We start from the raw sequence: 19,986 nt of genomic DNA on the forward strand, positions 1-19,986 counted from the left end.
ATTCAGACATTTATCAGCCATATCAGTTTGGAGCATCCTTAGTTTCTTCATTTGTAGAATGGTAATTGTAATCGGGTTGTTTTGAAGACAGACTGATACAATGTGCATATCAAAGCTTAAGATGGTGCCAGGTACATAGGTTCTGCAAGATGACAAGGAAGAGTGAGTCCTTAGTGTCTTCCTTTGCTCTCGGCTAGTAAATGACTGTAGACAGTAATAACCATCTTAACTATTTTCTTGCTTTTCTAATACCTTACGATATTTTATTTAAGTTTTTAAAACATTTTTATTTCTTTGACATAGAGAGATTGAGCACAAGCAGGGGGAATGGCAGAGGGAGAGGGAGAAGCAGACTCCCTGCCAAGCAGGGAGCCTCATGCGGGGCTCGATCCCAGAACCCCGGGATCATAACCTGAGCTGAAGGCAGACACTCAACCGACTGAGCCACCCGGTCACCCCGCCTTACAGTACTTTAAAGTATTATAACAATGAAGTTATCTTTGTGAAAAAGCTCGTGGTAAATGTTCATGTACCAGTGGATTATATCAGGGTGCTCTGAGTAATAGAAACCCTACCTCATGGCTCAAATAACAGAGAGAAATTATGTCACAGGTGAAGTCCAGAGTTGGGACATTTCCAGGGATAGTACAATTAGGCCTTCAGTCTTGTTTCTCGGAAGCTCTCCTTTGTGTGTTGGCTTTGTCCTCAGACTGAAACTAGCTGGGTTCAGCAGTTCTATGTGTCTCATCCAGATTCTTCAGCAGGAAAGAAGACACTGTCTCTTACAGTGTATCATCTTTAGCAGGGTTTCTTAGCCTCAGTACTCTTGATATTTGGGGCCAGTTAATTTGTTGTTGTTGTGGGGACTGTCCTGTGCATTGTAGAAGGTTAGCAGCATCCCTGGACTCTACCTTCTAGATGCCGGGAGCATTCCCCAACCACCACCAGCTGTAATAACCAAAAATGTCTCCGGACATTGTCAGATTGTCAGATGTCCCATGGGGGTAATATTGCCTCTGATTGAGAATCAGAAGTTCTTTAGGAGTGAGGAAACCTTTATCAGAAACTGCTGGGATGCCTGGCTCAGTTGGTTAAGTATCTGCTTTTGGCTCAGGTCGTGATCCCAGCGGAGCCCTCCCTGCTCAGCGGGGACCCTCCTCCCTCTGCCTCCTGTTCCCCCTGCGTGTGTGCACTCTCTCTCTCTCTCTGACATAATGAATAAATAAAATCTTTTTTTTTTAAGATTTTATTTATTTATTTGACAGAGAGCCAGTGAGAGAGGGAACACAAGCAGGGGGAGTGGGAGAGGAAGAAGCAGGCTCCCAGCGGAAAGGCCTGATGCAGGGCTCGATCCCAGGACTCTGGGATCACACCCTGAGCCGAAGGCAGACACTTAACGACTGAGCCACACAGGCGCCCCTATAAATAAATAAAATCTTAAAAAAAAAAAAAAAACCCAAAACTTCTTCTAGAGCTACCCTCTGCAACCAACCCCCCCCATCCTGTCTTGACCAGTATTCTTCTCATGCCCATGCTTAAATCAGTTGTTGGCAAGAGCACCACCATGATTGATTCAGAAATTAATCCATTCCTTCACCTTAGAGGAGGGTATCGTATCTATCTGAACAAAAATGGGTTTTATTCTGAGGGTAGAGAGGTCTGGGTATTGGATAGGCAACAACAGAGTCTGCTTACAGGGCAAACTCTAAAATTGCTTATCTGTGGCAAGGGCCTATTTTTTTTTTTTTTTAAAGATTTTATTTATTTATGTGACAGAGAGACAGCCAGCGAGAGAGGGAACACAGCAGGCGAGTGAGAGAGGAAGAAGCAGGCTCCTAGCGGAGGAGCCCGATGTGGGACTCGATCCCGGAACGCCGGGATCACGCCCTGAGCCGAAGGCAGACGCTTTAACGACTGCGCTACCCAGGCGCCCCTGAGGGGCCTATTGAAAGTGCATGGTGGAAGATGCAGGCAGGTTGACTGTTGGGTCTGCAGAAGTGATTGGGAGTGATAGTAAAGGGGGGTGAGAGTCACAAAGGACCGGGGTTATGTTATATTGTTCACCGTTGACTCTCCAGCACTTAGCACAGATCTCAGGGGATAGCAGATGCTTAATGAACATTTTTGAACGAATATAGAAAAATGCTGATCAGAATTTTCTCCTGAGTGAAATGTGTTTTGGATTTAGTAAGCAGTGGTGTGATTATAGGTGCCATTGGCTGCAATGAAGACACTCATGGAGACCACCCCCATTTGTGTCTTTCAGATAAACTGTATAAAGCTTCAAAGAAATTATGCTTTGGCCTAAATAGTACCTTAAAATAAGCGTGAAGTATTTGACTCATAATGTTGATGTTATTTCATTAGGTTTCTTGTACTTCCTCTTTTAAAACTAAGGATTTCTGGGGGCGCCTGGGTGGCTCAGTTGGTTAAGCGTCTGCCTTCGGCTCAGGTCATGATCCCAGGGCCCTGGGATCGAGCCCCACACTGGGCTTCCTGCTCAGCAGGGAGCCTGCTTCTCCCTCCCCTGCTCCCCCCTTCTTGTGCTCTCTCTCTGTCAAATAAAGGAATTTAAATAAATAAATAAATAAATAAATAAATAAATAAATAAATAAATAAATCTAAGCATTTCTGTGACATTGAGAACTCTTAATTGGCTCACCAATTTATTGACTTCTCTACGTACATACTATGTATATATCAGATACAAGATACAAAGGACAAATTAAAAAGGACCAGATAAACACAAAGTAAACCTTTACAGTAATATTGGTTTAAATTTGGCTCAGTGGTTCAAAATGTTTTGCTTATTAAAAAATTAATATTTAGTTAGAACAGTGAATAACTGTGAGTCATTGACTTTTTGGGGGTGATGGGGGGTGATGGACAGGTTTATTACCTTGATTGTGGTCATGGTATAACAAGTGTTTGAATATGTCCAAACTTCTAAAATTGTATACATTATGTGCAGGTTTTTGTATACCGATTATACTTCAGTAAAGCTGTAGAAACAGAAATCAGGGCTGCACGTCTGAGCAGATGAAGCCCGGGTGCCTCTTTTCTTTGTTCCCAGGGTGAATCCAGAGCCACAGTAGACCTTGGCTGACTTTGTATTTCTTTAGTGTTTTCCCTTTCTACTAATTTTGTGTTTTTCTTTGTTTTTGGTGTGTTTATAGCTAAGCTGTTCCCCCATTGGTAGCAGCAGTGATTAGGGGTTTGGCTTTATGGTTTGATGACTCGATCTCTGTTAGGGGATTAATGTTCCTAGATACCTACTCTCAGGTCAGAGACAACAGAGAATCCGGTTAGTCTTATTTAGTCTTTTCTATTTGTCTGTTTATCTACTTTGAGCTCAAGTCAGTTAAGACTTCCATCCACACTGGGAGAAGATGAGCTCTTTAACATCTAGACTGGTCTGTGTTTACTGTTGTTGTTTTTTTTTTTTAAGATTTTATTTATTTATTTGAGAGAGTGAAAGAGAGAGAGCATGAGAGGGGGGAGAGTCAGAGAGAGAAGCAGACTCCCTGCTGAGCAGGGAGCCCAATGCGGGACTCAATCCTGGGACTCCAGCATCATGACCTGAGCCGAAGGCAGTTGCCCATCCAGCTGAGCCATCCGGGCCCCCTGGTCTGTGGTTACTCTTGGCCCATGTCTGAGATTATAGAATTGGAGCTGTAAGTGCTATTTCTCTGTATGTCTGTGTGTCTGTAATTCAGAAAGTTCTTTACCTTTACAAATGAAAAAGGATTAAATAAACAACAATTTTAAAGTAATATTTTATTAATGCTTCAGAATTTTTTTGCTCATTAAACATTAACATTTGATTAGAAGAGTAATTAACTGTGGGTCATTAATTTTTTTAAATTTTTTATACCACTATTAGGTATGCCACTAAAGAAAATAGTAACCGTGCTAGTTATTTCTGATGAAATTTAATAGAATTGGTTAAGTAGGTGTCAGAAGACCAAAGAAGCAAGAAGAGACATTGAGGGGACAGGGAAGAGGTTGCCGTTTCCTGGAGGCTCGGAGAACGGGCTTCCCAGAGCCCGTGCCAGTACTTCTAGGGAGTTGCAGTAAAGCTTGTTTTGTCTACACGTGCCAGAAAGAAAAATTGGAGGCTGGAACCAACTGCCAGGGCAGTGCTGGTGCAAACAGCAATCAAACAAGGAGAAAGTCCCTTCTCATTTCTCCTTCCATTATCTTCAGGTATCTCCTACTGGTAGCGGAACCTAACAGGAAGCCAGTTAAGGAAGGAAAAATGTAGTTTGTAGAGTTCCAGCTTGGAATTGCGAAGATTGAGTGTAGAGTTGAAAGACAGTAGTTTAGGGGCACTTGGGTGGCTCAGTCGCTTAGGCGTCCAGCTCTTGATTTCGGCTCAGGTCATGATCTCAGGGTTGAAAACCCCACATTGAGCTCCCCGAGTTGGGCTCTGCACTCCGCGGAGAGTCTGCTTGTCCCTCTCCCTCTGCTCCTCCCCCAGCTTGCGCTTATGCACTGTCTGTCAAATAAAATCTTAAAGACAGTAGTTTAATAAGTGATACACTTACTATTATTGTTATTATTGAAACAGAGGTTCAAAGAACTGGTCCTGGGCTCAGTTAATTAAAAAATTTAAAATATTTTTCATGGCTGAAGAGTCATTAGCTGAAAAAGAAAGATCATAATAAACAAAAAGAATACCTCTGGGAGGCATGATGGAGAGCAGGGTGAGCAAACTTCTTCTGTAAAAGGGCAGATGTTAAATACTTTAGGCCTTGCAGGTCATAAGGTCTCTGTCTTAAGTACTTACTGTTGCTTCTGTAGCACAGAGGTAGCCTTAGCCATTGTGTAAACAGATGAGCGGGGCTGTTCCAGTAAAACTTACAGAAACAGGCAGTGGGGCTGGATTTGGCAGAGTCCAAATAGTTTGCAGACTCCTGACGTAGAATGTACCCTAGTGTGAAGTTAGTAATAGTCCGTATGGATTCGTGTTTGGAGTAACCTTGATACTTTTTAATTTGGGAGACCATCTTCTTAGATCTGATTAATTTTTTAAGAACTTCATTGTAGCTAAGGAAGGCTTATAAAAGGAATAGAGGAAGTGTTAGCTCTGCCATGCTCTTGTTCAGTTATGATTGCATTATCATCATCATCATCTTCTTAAGCCACTTATTTTAGTATGCTTCAGTAGCTAAAAATTGGTACAGTTGCACAACAGTGCGAATGTACTTAATGCCACTGGACTATGGACTTAAAAATGGTTAAAATGGTTAAGTTTTTTGTTATGTATGTTTTACCATGATAAAAAAAAATCGGTGTTAAGTCCATTGCACGGACATACTTCTTATTTTGGAACATCACTCTTTCCTGTGATACCTCAAATGCTGGCAGTGATTGGCTGGCATGAAACCTCGTAAGGATGCAAATTTCCGTCTGTACCTTTAGTTCATAAATCTGAATTTCCTACTCTTTTTAGTTAAAATGTAAAGAGAAGATTCAGTGTCTTCTTCCTGCATCCCAGTGGATCAACCTTGACACTCCTGGGTATGAACACACCCATCGGAGAGAAACCCCTGGGCTAGAGACCTGTTTTCTAATAGTATGCCTTGATTTAAGACTGAGGCAGGGGGCGCCTGGGTGGCGCAGCGGTTGGGTGTCTGCCTTCGGCTCAGGGCGTGATCCCGGCGTTATGGGATCGAGCCCCACATCAGGCTCCTCCGCTATGAGCCTGCTTCTTCCTCTCCCACTCCCCCTGCTTGTGTTCCCTCTCTCGCTGGCTGTCTCTATCTCTGTCAAATAAATAAAAATAAAAATCTTAAAAAAAAAAAAAAAAAAGACTGAGGCCGAACATTAGTCCTGTACAATGGACTTTTTTTCTGGTTCTTCCCCTCCCTACTTATATTGCTGATGGTGTTATCCTGACCTGTTTTCATGCCTGCTCCCCCACTCCTAATCCAATTCTGCATTCTCATCCACATTTCTATGATACTTTATATAAATTTCTACTGTAATTCTTACCACATTGTATCTCAGTTACTTGCTTACATAGCTCCCCTTCCTTTTTGAGTAGCCTGTCTTGGTTATACAGTGTTTTCCTAGCACCTAGCTGTGGCACACAGCAAAAACATTTCACTAAATGTTTTTGTCAGATTATTGGAATTAGAACTTAACCCAGATTTTGACAAGCTCATCATTGTTTCATAATTCAAGCTGTTTATGGGGCCTCAGCTAGATCTTCCTCTACTTTATAATTTTGGCCAGCCTTAGTTTTGTTCAGAGGCCTAAATCTCATCTTCCAGCTCAGCCCTTTTCCATACCAGTATTTGACTAGGAAGACTTGGACACGAATTCTGCTTACACAGTACATATCTTTCTTTTTTCTTTTCTTTCTTTCTTTTTTTTTTTTTTTAAGATTTTATTATTTGACAAAGCACAAGCGGGGGGAGTGGCAGGCAGAGGCAGAGGGAGAAGCAGACTTCCCGCTGAGTAGGGAGCCCGATATGGGGGATATGGGGCTCGGTCCCAGGACCCTGGGATCCTGACCTGAGCTGAAGGCAGATGCTTAACCAACTGAGCCACCTAGGTGCCCAGTACACATCTTTCAGAATAATTATTGTAATTGATTTTGTCAGTGTTGATTAATTTGTTAAATATTTATTGACTGCCCGCTATGTGCTAGGAACTGTGCTAGGGATACTATAGTGGGCATTCTACATACAGGGAAATTGAAAAGTTGGATAACGGGTGTAAGATAATATGTTCATGAGAACTGCAGCTAGATCCTGTGTCTCCTGGCTGGTCTATAGGGTAGAAGGGAGTTGCTGTGAGAAGCTAGAGTCGTATAGTTGGGATGATACCTGTGAGGGGGTTTGCTCATGATCATTCTAACCTCTACTTGAGTATTTTTAATAATTGAGGAGCTCAGTCTTTCAAAAGGAGGTTCATTTATTTAAACCATATTGGAGGTTCCATTTGGCTTACCAGTAACCTGGTCCACCCTTTCAGGGTGTTCATATTGGGTCAGAGTATAAACTAAATTCAGGGTTCTCCGAGAATGGACAGTTTGGAGAATTCTGTGGGGCGCTCTGTCTTGGCTGCCGGAAGAGTAGCTAACGGATGTGTGGCGGCCACATGGAGGGTGGCTGCTGTGCTGTTAATGTGCATCTTGCTTTGTCGCTGTAGAATCGGGTCAGTGTGGTCCTTGTATTTGTGGTGTGGAAATTGCTTACCGACAAGTGTTAAGTTCTGAGAAAAAGAGATCACATTAACTAAGAGATCTAAAAACAGGTTTATAAATCAAAATACCAACTTGCAGTGATAGGTATGCCTGGCTCAAGATCTGGAATCTCTCTAAACCAGAGATTCTCTCCTGCTGGGGTCTAGGCTGAGATCAAATTAAAAATGAGAAGGTTGCTTGCTTGGTAAGCATAGAATTAGGAGCCAGTTGAGTATTCTCTTCCTATGAGCTTCAGGTTACGAGGAGGTGGCCTTATGTTACTTGGGAGGAGGGGTATTTCTCTGTTAACGGCTGCTGGACATTCGAAATCAAACCACCCAGACCTGTGGGAGGAGACTGCTGTACTCTTGCCCTTCCACTTTTTTGATGTTCAGTTGTCCGAAAAGCCTCGATCATTAGTAATTTCCTTAGGAAGCATAGAACTGGTTAAGATTTCCAGGAATTGTACTTATTTTATATTCACTGTTACTTGGGTAATATATGAAATCTGTTATTCCATGAGATTTGTGGTAGGTTGTGCTACTTAATATGATCTGGAAATAACTCATCTTTACCATCTTCACTTTGATTCCTGTAACACTGTCCATAAAAGACTAATGTGTTTTCCATTTCCACTGAGTGCTTCCCGTGGGCACACTGATTTTAGTCCCTGTTTTTTCTCCAGGGTCATCTAGTAGCAGACACCCAAATCAGGCAACTCCAAAGAAAAGTGGCTTAAAGAATGGCCAGATGAAGAATAAAGATGATGAGTGCTTCGGGGATGATATTGAAGAGATCCCAGACACAGATTTTGATTTTGAAGGGAACCTGGCCCTTTTTGACAAAGCAGCTGTGTTTGAGGAGATCGATACCTATGAGAGGAGAAGCGGTACCCGTTCCCGGGGCATCCCAAATGAAAGGCCAGCTCGGTACCGCCACGATGAGAACATCCTGGAGTCAGAGCCCATTGTCTACCGGCGGATCACAGTGCCCCACAACGTGAGCAAGGAGTTCTGCACGGGTGAGTTGCACCAGGCCTACATCCCACTGGCTGCTCACCCCTTTCTGTTATGCTTGAAAGAGAATGACCTAAATTCTGAATCAGAGTCTTGCAGTAGGAATTAACTAAAGTGGCTTTGTGGTTGGCTCATTATTATTATCTCTTGGGAGTTGTGGTTAATATGGCGTCCTACCTACCACGGGGGATGTAGGGGTGTGGGGTAGGGGGCTGATTTCATGTCCATTTATATCCTACATCTGACAGGTTCTGGTCTGCTCTTTATTCAGTGTGTCATGATTAACAACCAAAGGCATAGGAGCCAGCTGTCTAGATGCATATAATCAGATCTTTGGCTTTTCACTTTGGCTTGCCTGTTACTACCTGTACATTTCAGCAGAAGTTCGACTCTGTTTCACTAGTTGTTTGTTGGGGTAAAAAACAGTCGGAGATGGACGGTTGAAACCACTGGCTAAAATTGGGGTTTCAATAAATTACATTTGTTTACTGCACCGGCCTCATCTCCTGCTATCCCTGGTCAGGGAGGGTTTGGCTGGTCCTATTTCTCATGTAACAAAGTAGTGGCTTGGTAGTTATGTCGGTCATTGTATAGGATAGTCTAATCTATTACCTCAGTGGTTTTTACGTTTCTTTTTTTTAACATTAGGATCTTTTCTTCAAACATGGCATTAGAGGGGCGCCTAGGTGGCTCAGTCAGTGAAGCATCTGCCTTTGGCTCAGGTCAGGATCCCAGAGTTCTGGGATTGAGCCCCACCATGGGCTCCCCACTCAGCGGGGAGTCTGTTTCTCCCTCTGACCCTCCCCACTCTTATGCTCTCTCTCTCAAATAAAATCTTAAAAAAAAAACAAAACACCACAACAAAAACCACACACAAGAAAAACACATGGCATTAGATGCAGATAAAACCAGCTGTGGGAGAGGTGGTCTACGTCACCGCTGTCCCTGTCCCTTCCCACTAAACCACATTATCTGGGCTTCTTTGAATACAGTTTGAAAACCATTCTTAATGAATGATTTTAAAGAGCTGAAGGAGGATTCATAATCATTTTAATTAAGTAGAGAAGGAACTAAGTACAATATTCATTTTGGTTTGAGGGTTTGAATATAGGGAGGATAAATTTAGAACAGTAGTAGTGGTTATAGGAAGTATTACGGAGATGGCTTAATTACATTTGGAGGAAAATTAGATATGGCGTGGCTTTTTGTAGACAGCAGTAAGGTTGTGTTTCTTTGGTTTGCTGAGTATAGAAGTTTGCACATGCTTTCCATGTGGGGGGAAAAAAAGGCAGAGAGAGTACCAAATTATTTTTCCATTGTTTGCTGGAGGACTCTGGTGGGCATACCTCTTTACTAAGGTAGTTTCCCTAAGTGGCACTGACAGTGTGACTTGCTGAACTCCTTTAATTTTTACCACCTGTGTGTAGGCAAACAGCCCAGCTCAGAATCAGGCTTCATTTCAGTTGCCAGGTGTTAAGCTTTTCAGAGGCAGCCATCATCCAGCAGGTCTGGTAGCATTCTCAGTTCCTGCCATTCATCTGCCCCTCGGCTCCCGGCTCCCGTCTTTTACTGCCCTCATTTGCAAAATAAGCCACCTCTGCTGGTAGCTCTCTGAGCTGCGGTGGTCCAGTCATGCAGCAGGTCCTTTCCCTGAAATTCCTGAGCTTGGGGAAATATAGCCTGCCTTGGAGTGAAGTGGCTAAAAGGGAGAGAATAATAGTAGACTCAGGAAAGATTCTCAGATCTAAAAGAGCCTGAGAGAACATTGCTCAAGTAGACAAAGGGGAGGGTGGGAAGTTTTGTGTTTTTTTTAATGATTTTTTATTATATTATGTTAGTCACCATACAGTACATCCCCGGTTTCCGATGTAAGGCTCGATGATTCATTAGTTCTGTATAACACCCAGTGCACCATGCGATACGTGCCCTCCTTACTACCCATCACCGGTCTATCCCATTCCCACACCTCCCTCCCCTCTGAAGTCCTCAGTTTGTTTCTCAGAGTCCATAGTCTCTCATGTTTCATTCCCTCTTCTGATTACCCCCCCTTTCTTTATCCCTTTCTTCCCCTACCGATCTTCCTAGTTCTTATGTTCCATAGATGAGAGAAATCATATGATAGTTGTCTTTCTCTGCTTGACTTATTTCACTTAGCATTATCTCCTCCAGTGCCGTCCATGTTGCAGCAAATGTTGAGAACTCGTTCTTTCTGATAGCTGAGTAATATTCCATTGTATATATGGACCACATCTTCTTAATCCAGTCATCTGTTGCAGGGCATCTCGGCTCCTTCCACGATTTAGCTATTGTGGACAATGCTGCTATGAACATTGGGGTGCATATGGCCCTTCTCTTCACTACGTCTGTATCTTTGGGGTAAACACCCAGCAGTGCAATGGCTGGATCATAGGGTAGCTCAATTTTTAACTTTTTAAGGGACCTCCACACTGTTTTCCAGAGTGGCTGCACCAACTTGCATTCTAGGGTGCGAAGTTTTTCCTACTACGCACCCCACCTCCCCAACTTGATTTTCACACCTTGTTTAATTTAATGACAGAAGTAAGAAGTTCCCTTCTCTCGCATGAAGCTCTTTTTCCAGAATTGCCATTAACAAGCCTACGACAAACCACATGAGCTGGTCCTCAGCCAGGCACTCAGGTATGGCGGCTTGTGGTGTGCTGGTGACCAGTTGCACTTCATTGAGGCATGACAGTGAGGGAGTGAGAGGTCCTGCGGCTTCATGCCATCTGGTTTTCTTCTTTGTCCTCAGTACTGATAGGAGTACAAATGAAGCCCTTTTGCCAAGCAGGGTCTATGCTGGAAATAGAGCAAGCAAGCCATTGCCTTGCTGAGCAGCTAGCTTCTCCTACAGGTGGTTTTTTGTTTTTGTTTTTTTTTTTTAAAGATTTTATTTATTTATTTTGACAGAGACAGCCAGCGAGAGAGGGAACGCAAGCAGGGGGAGTGGGAGAGGAAGAAGCAGGCTCCCAGCGGAGGAGCCCGATGTGGGGCTCGATCCCAAAACTCTGGGATCACACCCTGAACCGAAGGCAGACACTTAATGACTGAGCCACCCAGGCGCCCCCTATAGGTGGCTTTGTCTCTGCTCCAGCAACAAGACAAAAGCCTCAAATTTGGTTTCTACTCTTACTCAGTGCTTGGCTTGGGACGCTTTTCCACTTGGATCTTCTGTGCAGATGTTACAGTCAGAGTAAGCCAAAGTATCTAGAACGTGTGGGAAAACAACCTAAGACCATCAAATGTTAGTGTTAGGTTACTTGATCACTTAGTATGATTTTCTTGTTTTACAGATGAGGACATGGAAGCTCAGAAGGATAAAGACTCTCACAAACCCTATCTATCACATTTCCTTTCATCTTCGGAAGGTGGCTAAGTTAGAGAGGAGGAAGGATATAGTATCAGAGGAGAAAGGCAGTGTAACGGCACAATAGACGCCGTCATTTCTCTGCAGTGTCCTCAGAAACGGACCAGCTTAGATCAACAGTTGTTGGAGGGTGGCTTGGAGAGCTTCCCAGCTAGCCTTTTGGCATTCATGTCCTAGAACCCCAAATACCGTATTTTCTACTAATCCCCAGCGTGGCAAAAGAACAACTTGTTTACTACCCACGTCATGTGATGGCTTGGGTCTTAGGATTCTGACAGCTCGCTGTTGGTATCCAGCACATTGACTGCATGCTAAGTGGTGTCAGCAGTTTCTCAGCCATTATGCTGTAAGGCTAACACTCCTCTTGGCAGTACGCTGCCAGCTGTGTGTGTGTGCGTGTGTGTGTGTGTGTGTGTGTGAATGTGATGGGGGCAGGGTGCTAAAAGGTCTGTTCATTGGGAAAACACGTTCAGGAAGCAACTAAATTTAGCTCTTTGTTTAACTCAAATCTTTTCTCTCTGGAAAGCCTTTTTGAGTCCTTTGACAGTGCTGCTGTCTCCAACAATCACGGATTGTCAGACATCCCTCCAGCTTGGACTTAGCCTGCTAAATAGTGATATGCAGTGGTCACATACTTGTTTATCAAGTTTGTCAAATGCAAGATGCGTGCGAGCACTCTGTTCAGTGGTTAGACGTTCTCAGAGAACGCTGGTTAGAAGAATCTTTGCTCAACATTCATATTATTCTAAAAGAAATAGGTTAGTCTAAATACTGCTGCTTATTTTGTGTAAGTCACTCTGAGATCTTGTATTTGTTATTAAGATGCATTAGGAAGGGGCGCCTCAGTGGCTCAGTCAGTTAAGCATCTGACTCTTGATTTTGGCTCTGATCTCAGGGTCCTGGGATCGAGCCCTGCATCGGGCTCTGTGCTCAGCGGGTGTCTGCTTGAGATTCCCACCCAACCCCCACACACATGCACACGTGCGTGCTCTCTCAAGTAAGTTTTTTTAAAAAATAAATTTAAAAAAATGTACTAGGAAATGAAAGGATACCGTATATGCCTGGAGTCCAGTGAGTATGGATGTTAATTGCAGGAGCAGGACAGAAGCCTTGAAGCATGGTCAGGATTTCAGCAGGCAGAGAGGAAGAGGAGATGTGTGGGTAGGCTGGTGGGTGCTGGTGAATAGTGTGAGTAAAGGGCCGTGTGGGAGATTGTCCATCAGCTGGTTTGGCCAGGGCAGAGAGGGTTTGTGTGGGGGAGTAGCAAGAATTAAATAAGCTTTGGACCACAAGAGTACAGAGCCTTGTGTGCGTATGCTATCCTTGTCCTATGCTGAAGGAAACAACTGAAGGATTCAGAAAATGATGTAAAACCAGTCTCTTTTAGGAAGAGTTAGTTGCAGCAGTCCCTGGCCGAGAGCTTATGCTAAGGATATAATAGGAAAACATGTTTGTGACCTTGCGGGCTTTAGCGTAAACATCAGAGCACAGCGGCTGGGAACGCCCAGCTTGCCCAGCGGCCAGGAACGCCCGGCTCGCTCAGGGCAGAACGCTGCCCCAACCGAAACTTGATTGCTCTTGACAATAGCCCGCGGGGTCCATAAAAACATGTTTAAGAATAGGCCTCACTTGCTGAACGTTACATCATCTAATCCCCGTGATGTACTACTATTCACTAGGATGTAATACGGATTATTCCCTTGATTGTCTTTGATTGTTTATTGCCAATAAATACGCGAGGTTGCAGCTGTTCGGGGAGATCACACTCTTGGCGGTGGCGCGCCTGGCTGTTGTCCCCTGCACCCACGCTCTCTTTCGCAAGCTAACATGTCTGTGCCTCGTCCTTCTCCCGAATCAGCGCGGCTGCTCCACGGGCGTTGTTGCAGCAGTTAGTCTTTTTTTTTTTTTTAAAGATTCTATCCGTTTGACACAGAGAGAGAGAGAGAAAACACAAGCAGGGGAAGTGGCAGGCAGAGGGAGAGGGAGGGGCAGGGAGCCGGATGCGGGGCTTGATCCCAGGACGCTTAACTGACTGAGCCAGCCAGGTGCCCCAGGAAGATTTAGAGTCTTGAGGAAGACTGGTCTCATGATAGATTTCAGGGTGGAATGAGAGGAGAGAAACCAGAGTAGGAAGACTAGGTTCATGACATAACTAACGTACCAGAGGTTGGGACCGCTGCAAGGAAAGGATGACAAAGGTGTGAGAGAAGTGACCAAGGGGAATTTGATGGTTGAAAGCAGGTGGAAAACGATTGAGTGAGTGAAGGATTCAAAGGCATTGGACCTGTGGGGCAGGAAGGCAGGAAGAATGGCAGTGAGAGTCTAGTTGTCATTAGGTTGCCTAAGTCTGTAGCAGGCCAAGTCTGCATGGTTTTGAGATTTCCCTCCTGTGGTGTTTTGTGGCTGAGCTCTGGGAAAGCAAATAGTCGAGTTACCACACTGAGAGAGGTCAGGGAGTTATTAAATCTTCGATGAGGAGGCTTCTGTAAAGTCAGAGAATGGAGTTACGTAGCCAAATGGGGGCTGCTGAGCCCGTCCTTATCTGTAAAGTGGGATAAAATTGTCAATTAAATGATATCATGTGGAAAAGCAGCTGGTACAATGCCCAGTTTATGATTGTTAGTTTTTAACTTCAAATATGAATTGCAAAGCCTGCCTCAGTAAGGGTATTTCAAAGCATCTACATTTATAAAATTTCTACTACGTGCGAGGCACCATTCTGGATCCTCTGGGTAAGTGATTGTCACCCCAGGGGCCTTACAGAGTAACCCATTGTTACAGAGTACTGTAACCAAATTATAGAAGTGTGTCCAGGGCTTGGAGGTGGCAGCAAGGGGATGGTGGGAGCCTGGTTCAGTAGAAGTAACGTTATTATGATCAGTGTCATACTATTGAAAGTTCATTGGATATTTACTGTGTCATTGGCACCATTCTGAGCACTTCATGTTTGTCACAGTTTTCATGGTGCATCTATGAGATTGCACTGTTCTCTCCATTTTGTTATTATCCCCGTTTTGTTGGTGTTAAGTGATCCAGTAAGCCTTTCAAATCAGTAATGACTTTAAAGTGTCTCGAATTCTTCATTTCCTGAGTGCTAATAAATTCTTCTTGGGTGTATTTATTCAAGAGCCCTCCCTAGTGGGTAGCATTCTTTTTTGACTTCTGCTGTTTGTTTTCCACTGTGTAGCCTCCTCCTGCCCTCAAGTGTTTAGAAGACCAGATGGGAGGCAGCGGGGTGCTGTCGGTGCAGTCAGTCTCTGCGGTTGTCCCATTTGCTTTGCCTGAAGCGTGTTCCTTTGCCTCCATGCTGTCTGTCTGTCTGCTGAGATTTGGGGAGCAGCAAGTATATGAGGAGAATGACCTGAGGTAGAGTTACTGTTTACTGTCTTGCAAAAGGATCAAGTCCAAGTTTGAGTGAGGCACTCTGGTCTGAGCTCCCTTTGAGTCCAGCACCACTTAAACATGCCCATTTCTCTTGGGAAAAGCAGTTCTGGTTCCTGCTCTAAAGGGGAGCTGCTGGTGAAGCCCCAGTTGGTTTGTGCCTCCTGCCTCATGGCTTGCCTCTTGACTCTCCCCACCTTGGCTGGCTAACTCTCTGAACATCAGTGGGGATGTGTCTTGCTGTCAGGACAAGCGTGACCTTCACATTTGAGGGTGGCAGTTGTCTTCCACAGCTGGTGTTCCATTTCTGCCTCTGAGCTCTGGCTGCCAGTGTTCTTGTCTCTTGAAGAACAGATAATCAGGAAATCTGCTTTGGGTCTGTATGTGTGTTCAGCAGGAATTCAGGAAGAAATAAATGTTTGAGTTTAGAAGTGGCCATTGAAGAATTTTACCCTAAGGGTAACGAGACCTCCTTCAGCGATTGTGCTCCTGAGAGCCGCAGGGGCGCATCAGGAGGTAAATTCTAGGTTTCTGGGTCCGAGCGCCTGCACTGACACACCTGTGCTGTGCCAGGTGCCACTGTGACTTTTCACGGGACTGAGCTGATGAACCTAGTTTCTGAAATGGTGTCTCTGCAGGCAGACTTCCTTGATAGTGACTTGGTTGATTTGAGGAACCTCGGGTTCTAAGCACATCCCCAGTGCCAGGAGTTGAGGGAGTAGTGCATCCCTTTAATGTGGTGCCCCCCAGAGATTCTGGGCCTGGGTAATCAGGTAGATATTCACCAGCGGCCTGAAGGGCTTGCTTGTACACATTGGCAGGCAGTCTCATGAGGTTTTAGAGCTGTGTTGATAAGACAGGGGTCTTGGTTAGACTCTTGCCCCAGTAATGAACATTTGTGCTTCCCACAGTCTTTCAACTGGACAAGGTCTCATGGCAACTTGTTGCCAGAGATTTAAGAATTTAAATTCAAACTAAGGGCTCGAGGGTCTGGAGCCTTGGGCCTGACACCTGAGTGTTTTTTGATTTTTTTAGAGAGAGCACTCAAGGGTGGGACAAAGGGCAGAGGGAGAGGAAGAAAGATTTTTAAGCAGGCTTCGCGCTCAGGCTTAGTGCTGCTGAACCCAGTGCAGGGCTTGATCTCATGACCCTGAGATCATGTCCTGAGCCGAAATCAAGAGTTGGATGCTTAACTCTCTGAGCCCCCCAACCCCCCCCCCCCCGCCACACCTGAGTTTTTGGTAAAGCTCTAAATGTGACCACTTTGCCAGTATGTATCCTCTTGCCATTTCAGACCCACAGGTATCTAGCCGGAGGGAGGAAGGAGTTTGATTTCAGTGTATGCACCATCCACCACCCTCCTCAAATTCGACACACCACAGCTAAGTCCGGCATATCCTCCCCCCGCCCCCGCAGTGTTTTTGCCTCCCTTGCATTCGTGTTTCTTTCCGCGTAGTCGCCATTGTTAAGGTGTCTGGCATAAAACTTTGCAGCCACCTTCGCCTGTTCCTTCTCATAAAAATTCATGCCACGTGCAGCGCCTCATTTGGATGTTTCTGGAGCCTTGGAGGCTTGACTGCCCTGTGTCCTCCTGCAGCTGGACCCTGAGAGACTTGTTTGGAGTTTCTAACAGGGGAGTGCAGGTACTCGTATACCCTTGACGAAAGAACAGCCCTTCTCTATTGGGGAAGGTCATCCTCTTCGACCAGCACGCAGCTTCAGGCCCTCCTGAAGGGACACACGAGGGACACACATGGAGTGGTAAGGGAGGAAGGGGACACCTGCCTAGCCAGCCAGACCAGTCGAATGAACCCTGGCGATCAGTGGGGTGACGGATGCCGCAGCCAGATTGCCCTGACATCCTTTTTTTCTAATTTAATAGTAGACATAGTGATTCCTTCTGTAGCAGCCCTGGCAAGGAGTTTCTTTTATCCTCAGTATTCATTCTGGCTTGGGGCCCTCTTATTCCTTATTCAGTTGCCATTGAAATGCTCATGACTTTTTAGTTTCTTGTGCTACCCCACAGGCTGCGTGTGTCCCTTGATTGACATCAGTTCTACCCAGTCTTTCTGTCTTTCTTTTCTATCCCAGTCAACTTCCCGCTGCATAAAACAACTTGGCCTTTAGAGCCTTCTGAAGTCTGGGCCTGCCCGCTACTCTGAGTCTAAGCCAGCCTTCACATCAGCCTCAGGGCTCCAGCAGGGAATTTGTATCTGCACAGGCCATCCAGATCCCAGCCTGTGGAACTTTGTTCATGGTTCTTCCCCACTCCACCTGGAGTGCTCTCTCTCTCTCCTGTCCTTCTGACTACAGTCCTGCCTGCCTTTGCAGGCATGGTTCAGTTTGAGAATTTGAACCTATCACCTGCAGCTCCTGGTTTGAAATCGATACTTTACACTTGTGCTTAGGATAACAGTTTAGTGTGCATATTTTCTGGTATTTGCACATATATATTTTCTGTTTTCAGCTAGACCGAAAGACTGTAGGAAACAAGGTGCGTGTGTGTGTGTGTGTGTGTGTATATACATTTATGTATTTGACAGAGACACAGCGAGAGAGGGAACGCAAGCAGGGGAAGTGGGAGAGGGAGAAGCAGGCCTCCCACTGAGTGGGGAGCCCGATGTGGGGCTTGATCCTAGGACCCTGGGATCATGACCTTAGCTGAAGGCAGATGCTTAACGACTGAGCCACCCAGGCGCCCCCGTTGTTATATTTTTTGTAATTTACTCTCTGTCTCCTGCCACTCCCCACCCCACCCCACCACTAGCTTGATGTGTTACTACTCTGCAAATATTTGCTTTGAAGGCACTTAACTCTCTCTTTTCTGCCCCCAACTAACTAACTTACTTATTTATTTTTAAATATTTTAGCATTCTTTTTTTTTCCACTTAAAGATTTTATTTATTTGAGGGAATGAGAGAGAGAGTGAGAGAACAAGTGGTGCAGAGGGGCAGAAGGAGAGGGAGAATAGATTCCCTGCTGAGCAGGGAGCCCGACACGGGACTCCGTCCCAGGACCCTGAGATCATGGCCTAGATCATAACCTGATCCGAAGGCAGACACTTAACCAACTGAGCCAACCCGGTGCCCCCCCTTTTTCTATTGAAGGCGGTTTTACACTTTAAGTTGCTAATAGTATAATGAACACCGTGCGCTCTTCGGTTAGATTCACCTATTAACATTTTGCCACATTTACTTTTCAATATAAACACACACAGGAGCACACCTGAGCCACTTGAGATTTCGTTGCTCTCATTACAGTTCATTACGTTACCCCTGCATACCTGCCTGTACCTTCAGCGGGGCGTTGCTCTTACAGCCGTATTGTAAGATGGCTCTCAGGAAACTTACAGCTCACACCAAGCCCTTATCTAATATGTACTCCTTTCCCACAGCTCCCCAGTTCCTGGTCGTGTCCTTTACAGCTGTATTTTAGTCAACAGCTGTGCACTACATTGTATGAGATGCGGTTGAGGTACAGTTGTATCTCTTTTGTTTCCTGTAACCAGGAGAGTTCCCACAGCTGCTGGCATCTCTTGTGATACTGACATTTATGAAGAGTCTAGGCCGGTTGATTTGCGGGATAGCCCTTAGTTTTATTTACTGATTGTTCCTTTTGATTCATATGATTCATGTTCCATGTGATTCATGTTAAACATTTTCCCCAAGGTTTTGGTGGGGCTCTGTGTCTCTCAGGGTATCACATCGTAAGAATATACAGTGTCAGTTTGTCTCACCATTGGGGCTGAGTTAACCACTTGGTAAGGTATCACCCCCTGGCTTTCTTCTTTGTAAAGGTACTTCTCCCCTTCATAATTAATGAGTCCTCTTTTCAGGAGGTCCTTTACCCCTTGAATCCAAAGCTTGTGCCAGTGGAGCTTTAGCCCGAAGGAACGAGGGCCAGGGTGGACGGGGGTTTGTCTGGTTGTTGTAAATGGGGGAAGGAAAAGGTGGGGAAGGAGTCCGCAACATCTCACCCACACTTAACCTCGGTTAAAGCTGGGCTCTTACCCAGCTGGGAATAGAATGTGCTGAGGGAGTTTGGTAGGCTTCCTTCCCGTTCGTTTATTAATTCTCGCATATTTATGTAGACCCGACCAGGCCCTGTGCTGCCACTGAAGGACCATGACGAACAGGCTAGAGCAGCAAACGAGACAGACACAGGCACTGCCTGCACGGAGCTCGCAGTCGGGCAAAGTAGGCAGTCTGAAAAGACAAAAGCAGTTATTTACAGTGAAGTACAGCGAAGAAAATAAGCAGCATGCTGAGACTGGGGGATATTTAGGAAGAGGGGAAGAAGAATGAGGGACCAGCCATGAGTGTGGGTAGAGTATTGGAAGAGAGAAGAGAATCCCAGAAGAGGGGACGTGCTTCCAGAGGCCAGAAGGGACGTGGCGTCTTTAGGAACCAGAAAGCAGCCAAAATGCCTTGGAACGTGGTGGGAGTTGGGGTCCAAGGTAAAGGAGGTAAAGTAAACAGGGGCCAGATCATGGAGGCCTTGTGGGTCCTAAGAAAGAGTATTGAGTATTTAGGCTTCTGTTGTAACAAGTCCTTCTCTCAGAGATACACTTGACACCAGTCTCATTTTGTGTACCTTTCATGTAAATCTCCAGGGGCTCTCTTGTGCAGAGTGGGCCCGAGGGTATGAATTTACTGGTTTATACTCCCGAAAAGAACCAGTTGTGTTTAACTATAGAGAACACACTGATGGCTACCAGAGGGGAGGTGGGCAGGGGGATGGGTGACAGAGGTGATAGGGATTAAGGAATGTATGTACTTGTCCTGATGAGCACTGGGTGTTTAAAATAAAAACTTAAAAAAAAAAAAAAAAAAGAATATCTCCCCACGGTTTTGTGACCCCCACAGAAATGGAATCAGAATTCCTGGCCCTGGAAAATCACCAGGCCCTCATTGAGGCACTGAGCCTTCAGTGAGCTGTGCTCATTAGTAAGACATGGGGTGCACACAGCCTTTCTGACTAAAGGGCCATGTCAGCGTGAGGATTGAATT

The 19,986-nt window shown here is 45.1% G+C and overlaps 1 protein-coding gene across 1 annotated transcript in view; it reads left to right on the plus strand.

The window, feature by feature from the left end:
• Positions 1-19,986, plus strand: part of EDC3 (enhancer of mRNA decapping 3) — a 56,523-nt gene that overhangs the window by 25,310 nt on the left and 11,227 nt on the right. The window contains exon 4 of the mRNA XM_045795202.2: positions 7,881-8,216. Coding sequence (XP_045651158.1) covers positions 7,881-8,216 — 336 coding nt within the window. The remainder of the gene's footprint in view (positions 1-7,880; positions 8,217-19,986) is intronic.

This window comes from Ursus americanus, chromosome 28 (assembly GCF_024610735.1).
Source record: "Ursus americanus isolate L20-20 chromosome 28, mUrsAme1.1.p, whole genome shotgun sequence".
In the NCBI taxonomy this organism is placed as follows: Eukaryota; Metazoa; Chordata; class Mammalia; order Carnivora; family Ursidae; genus Ursus; species Ursus americanus.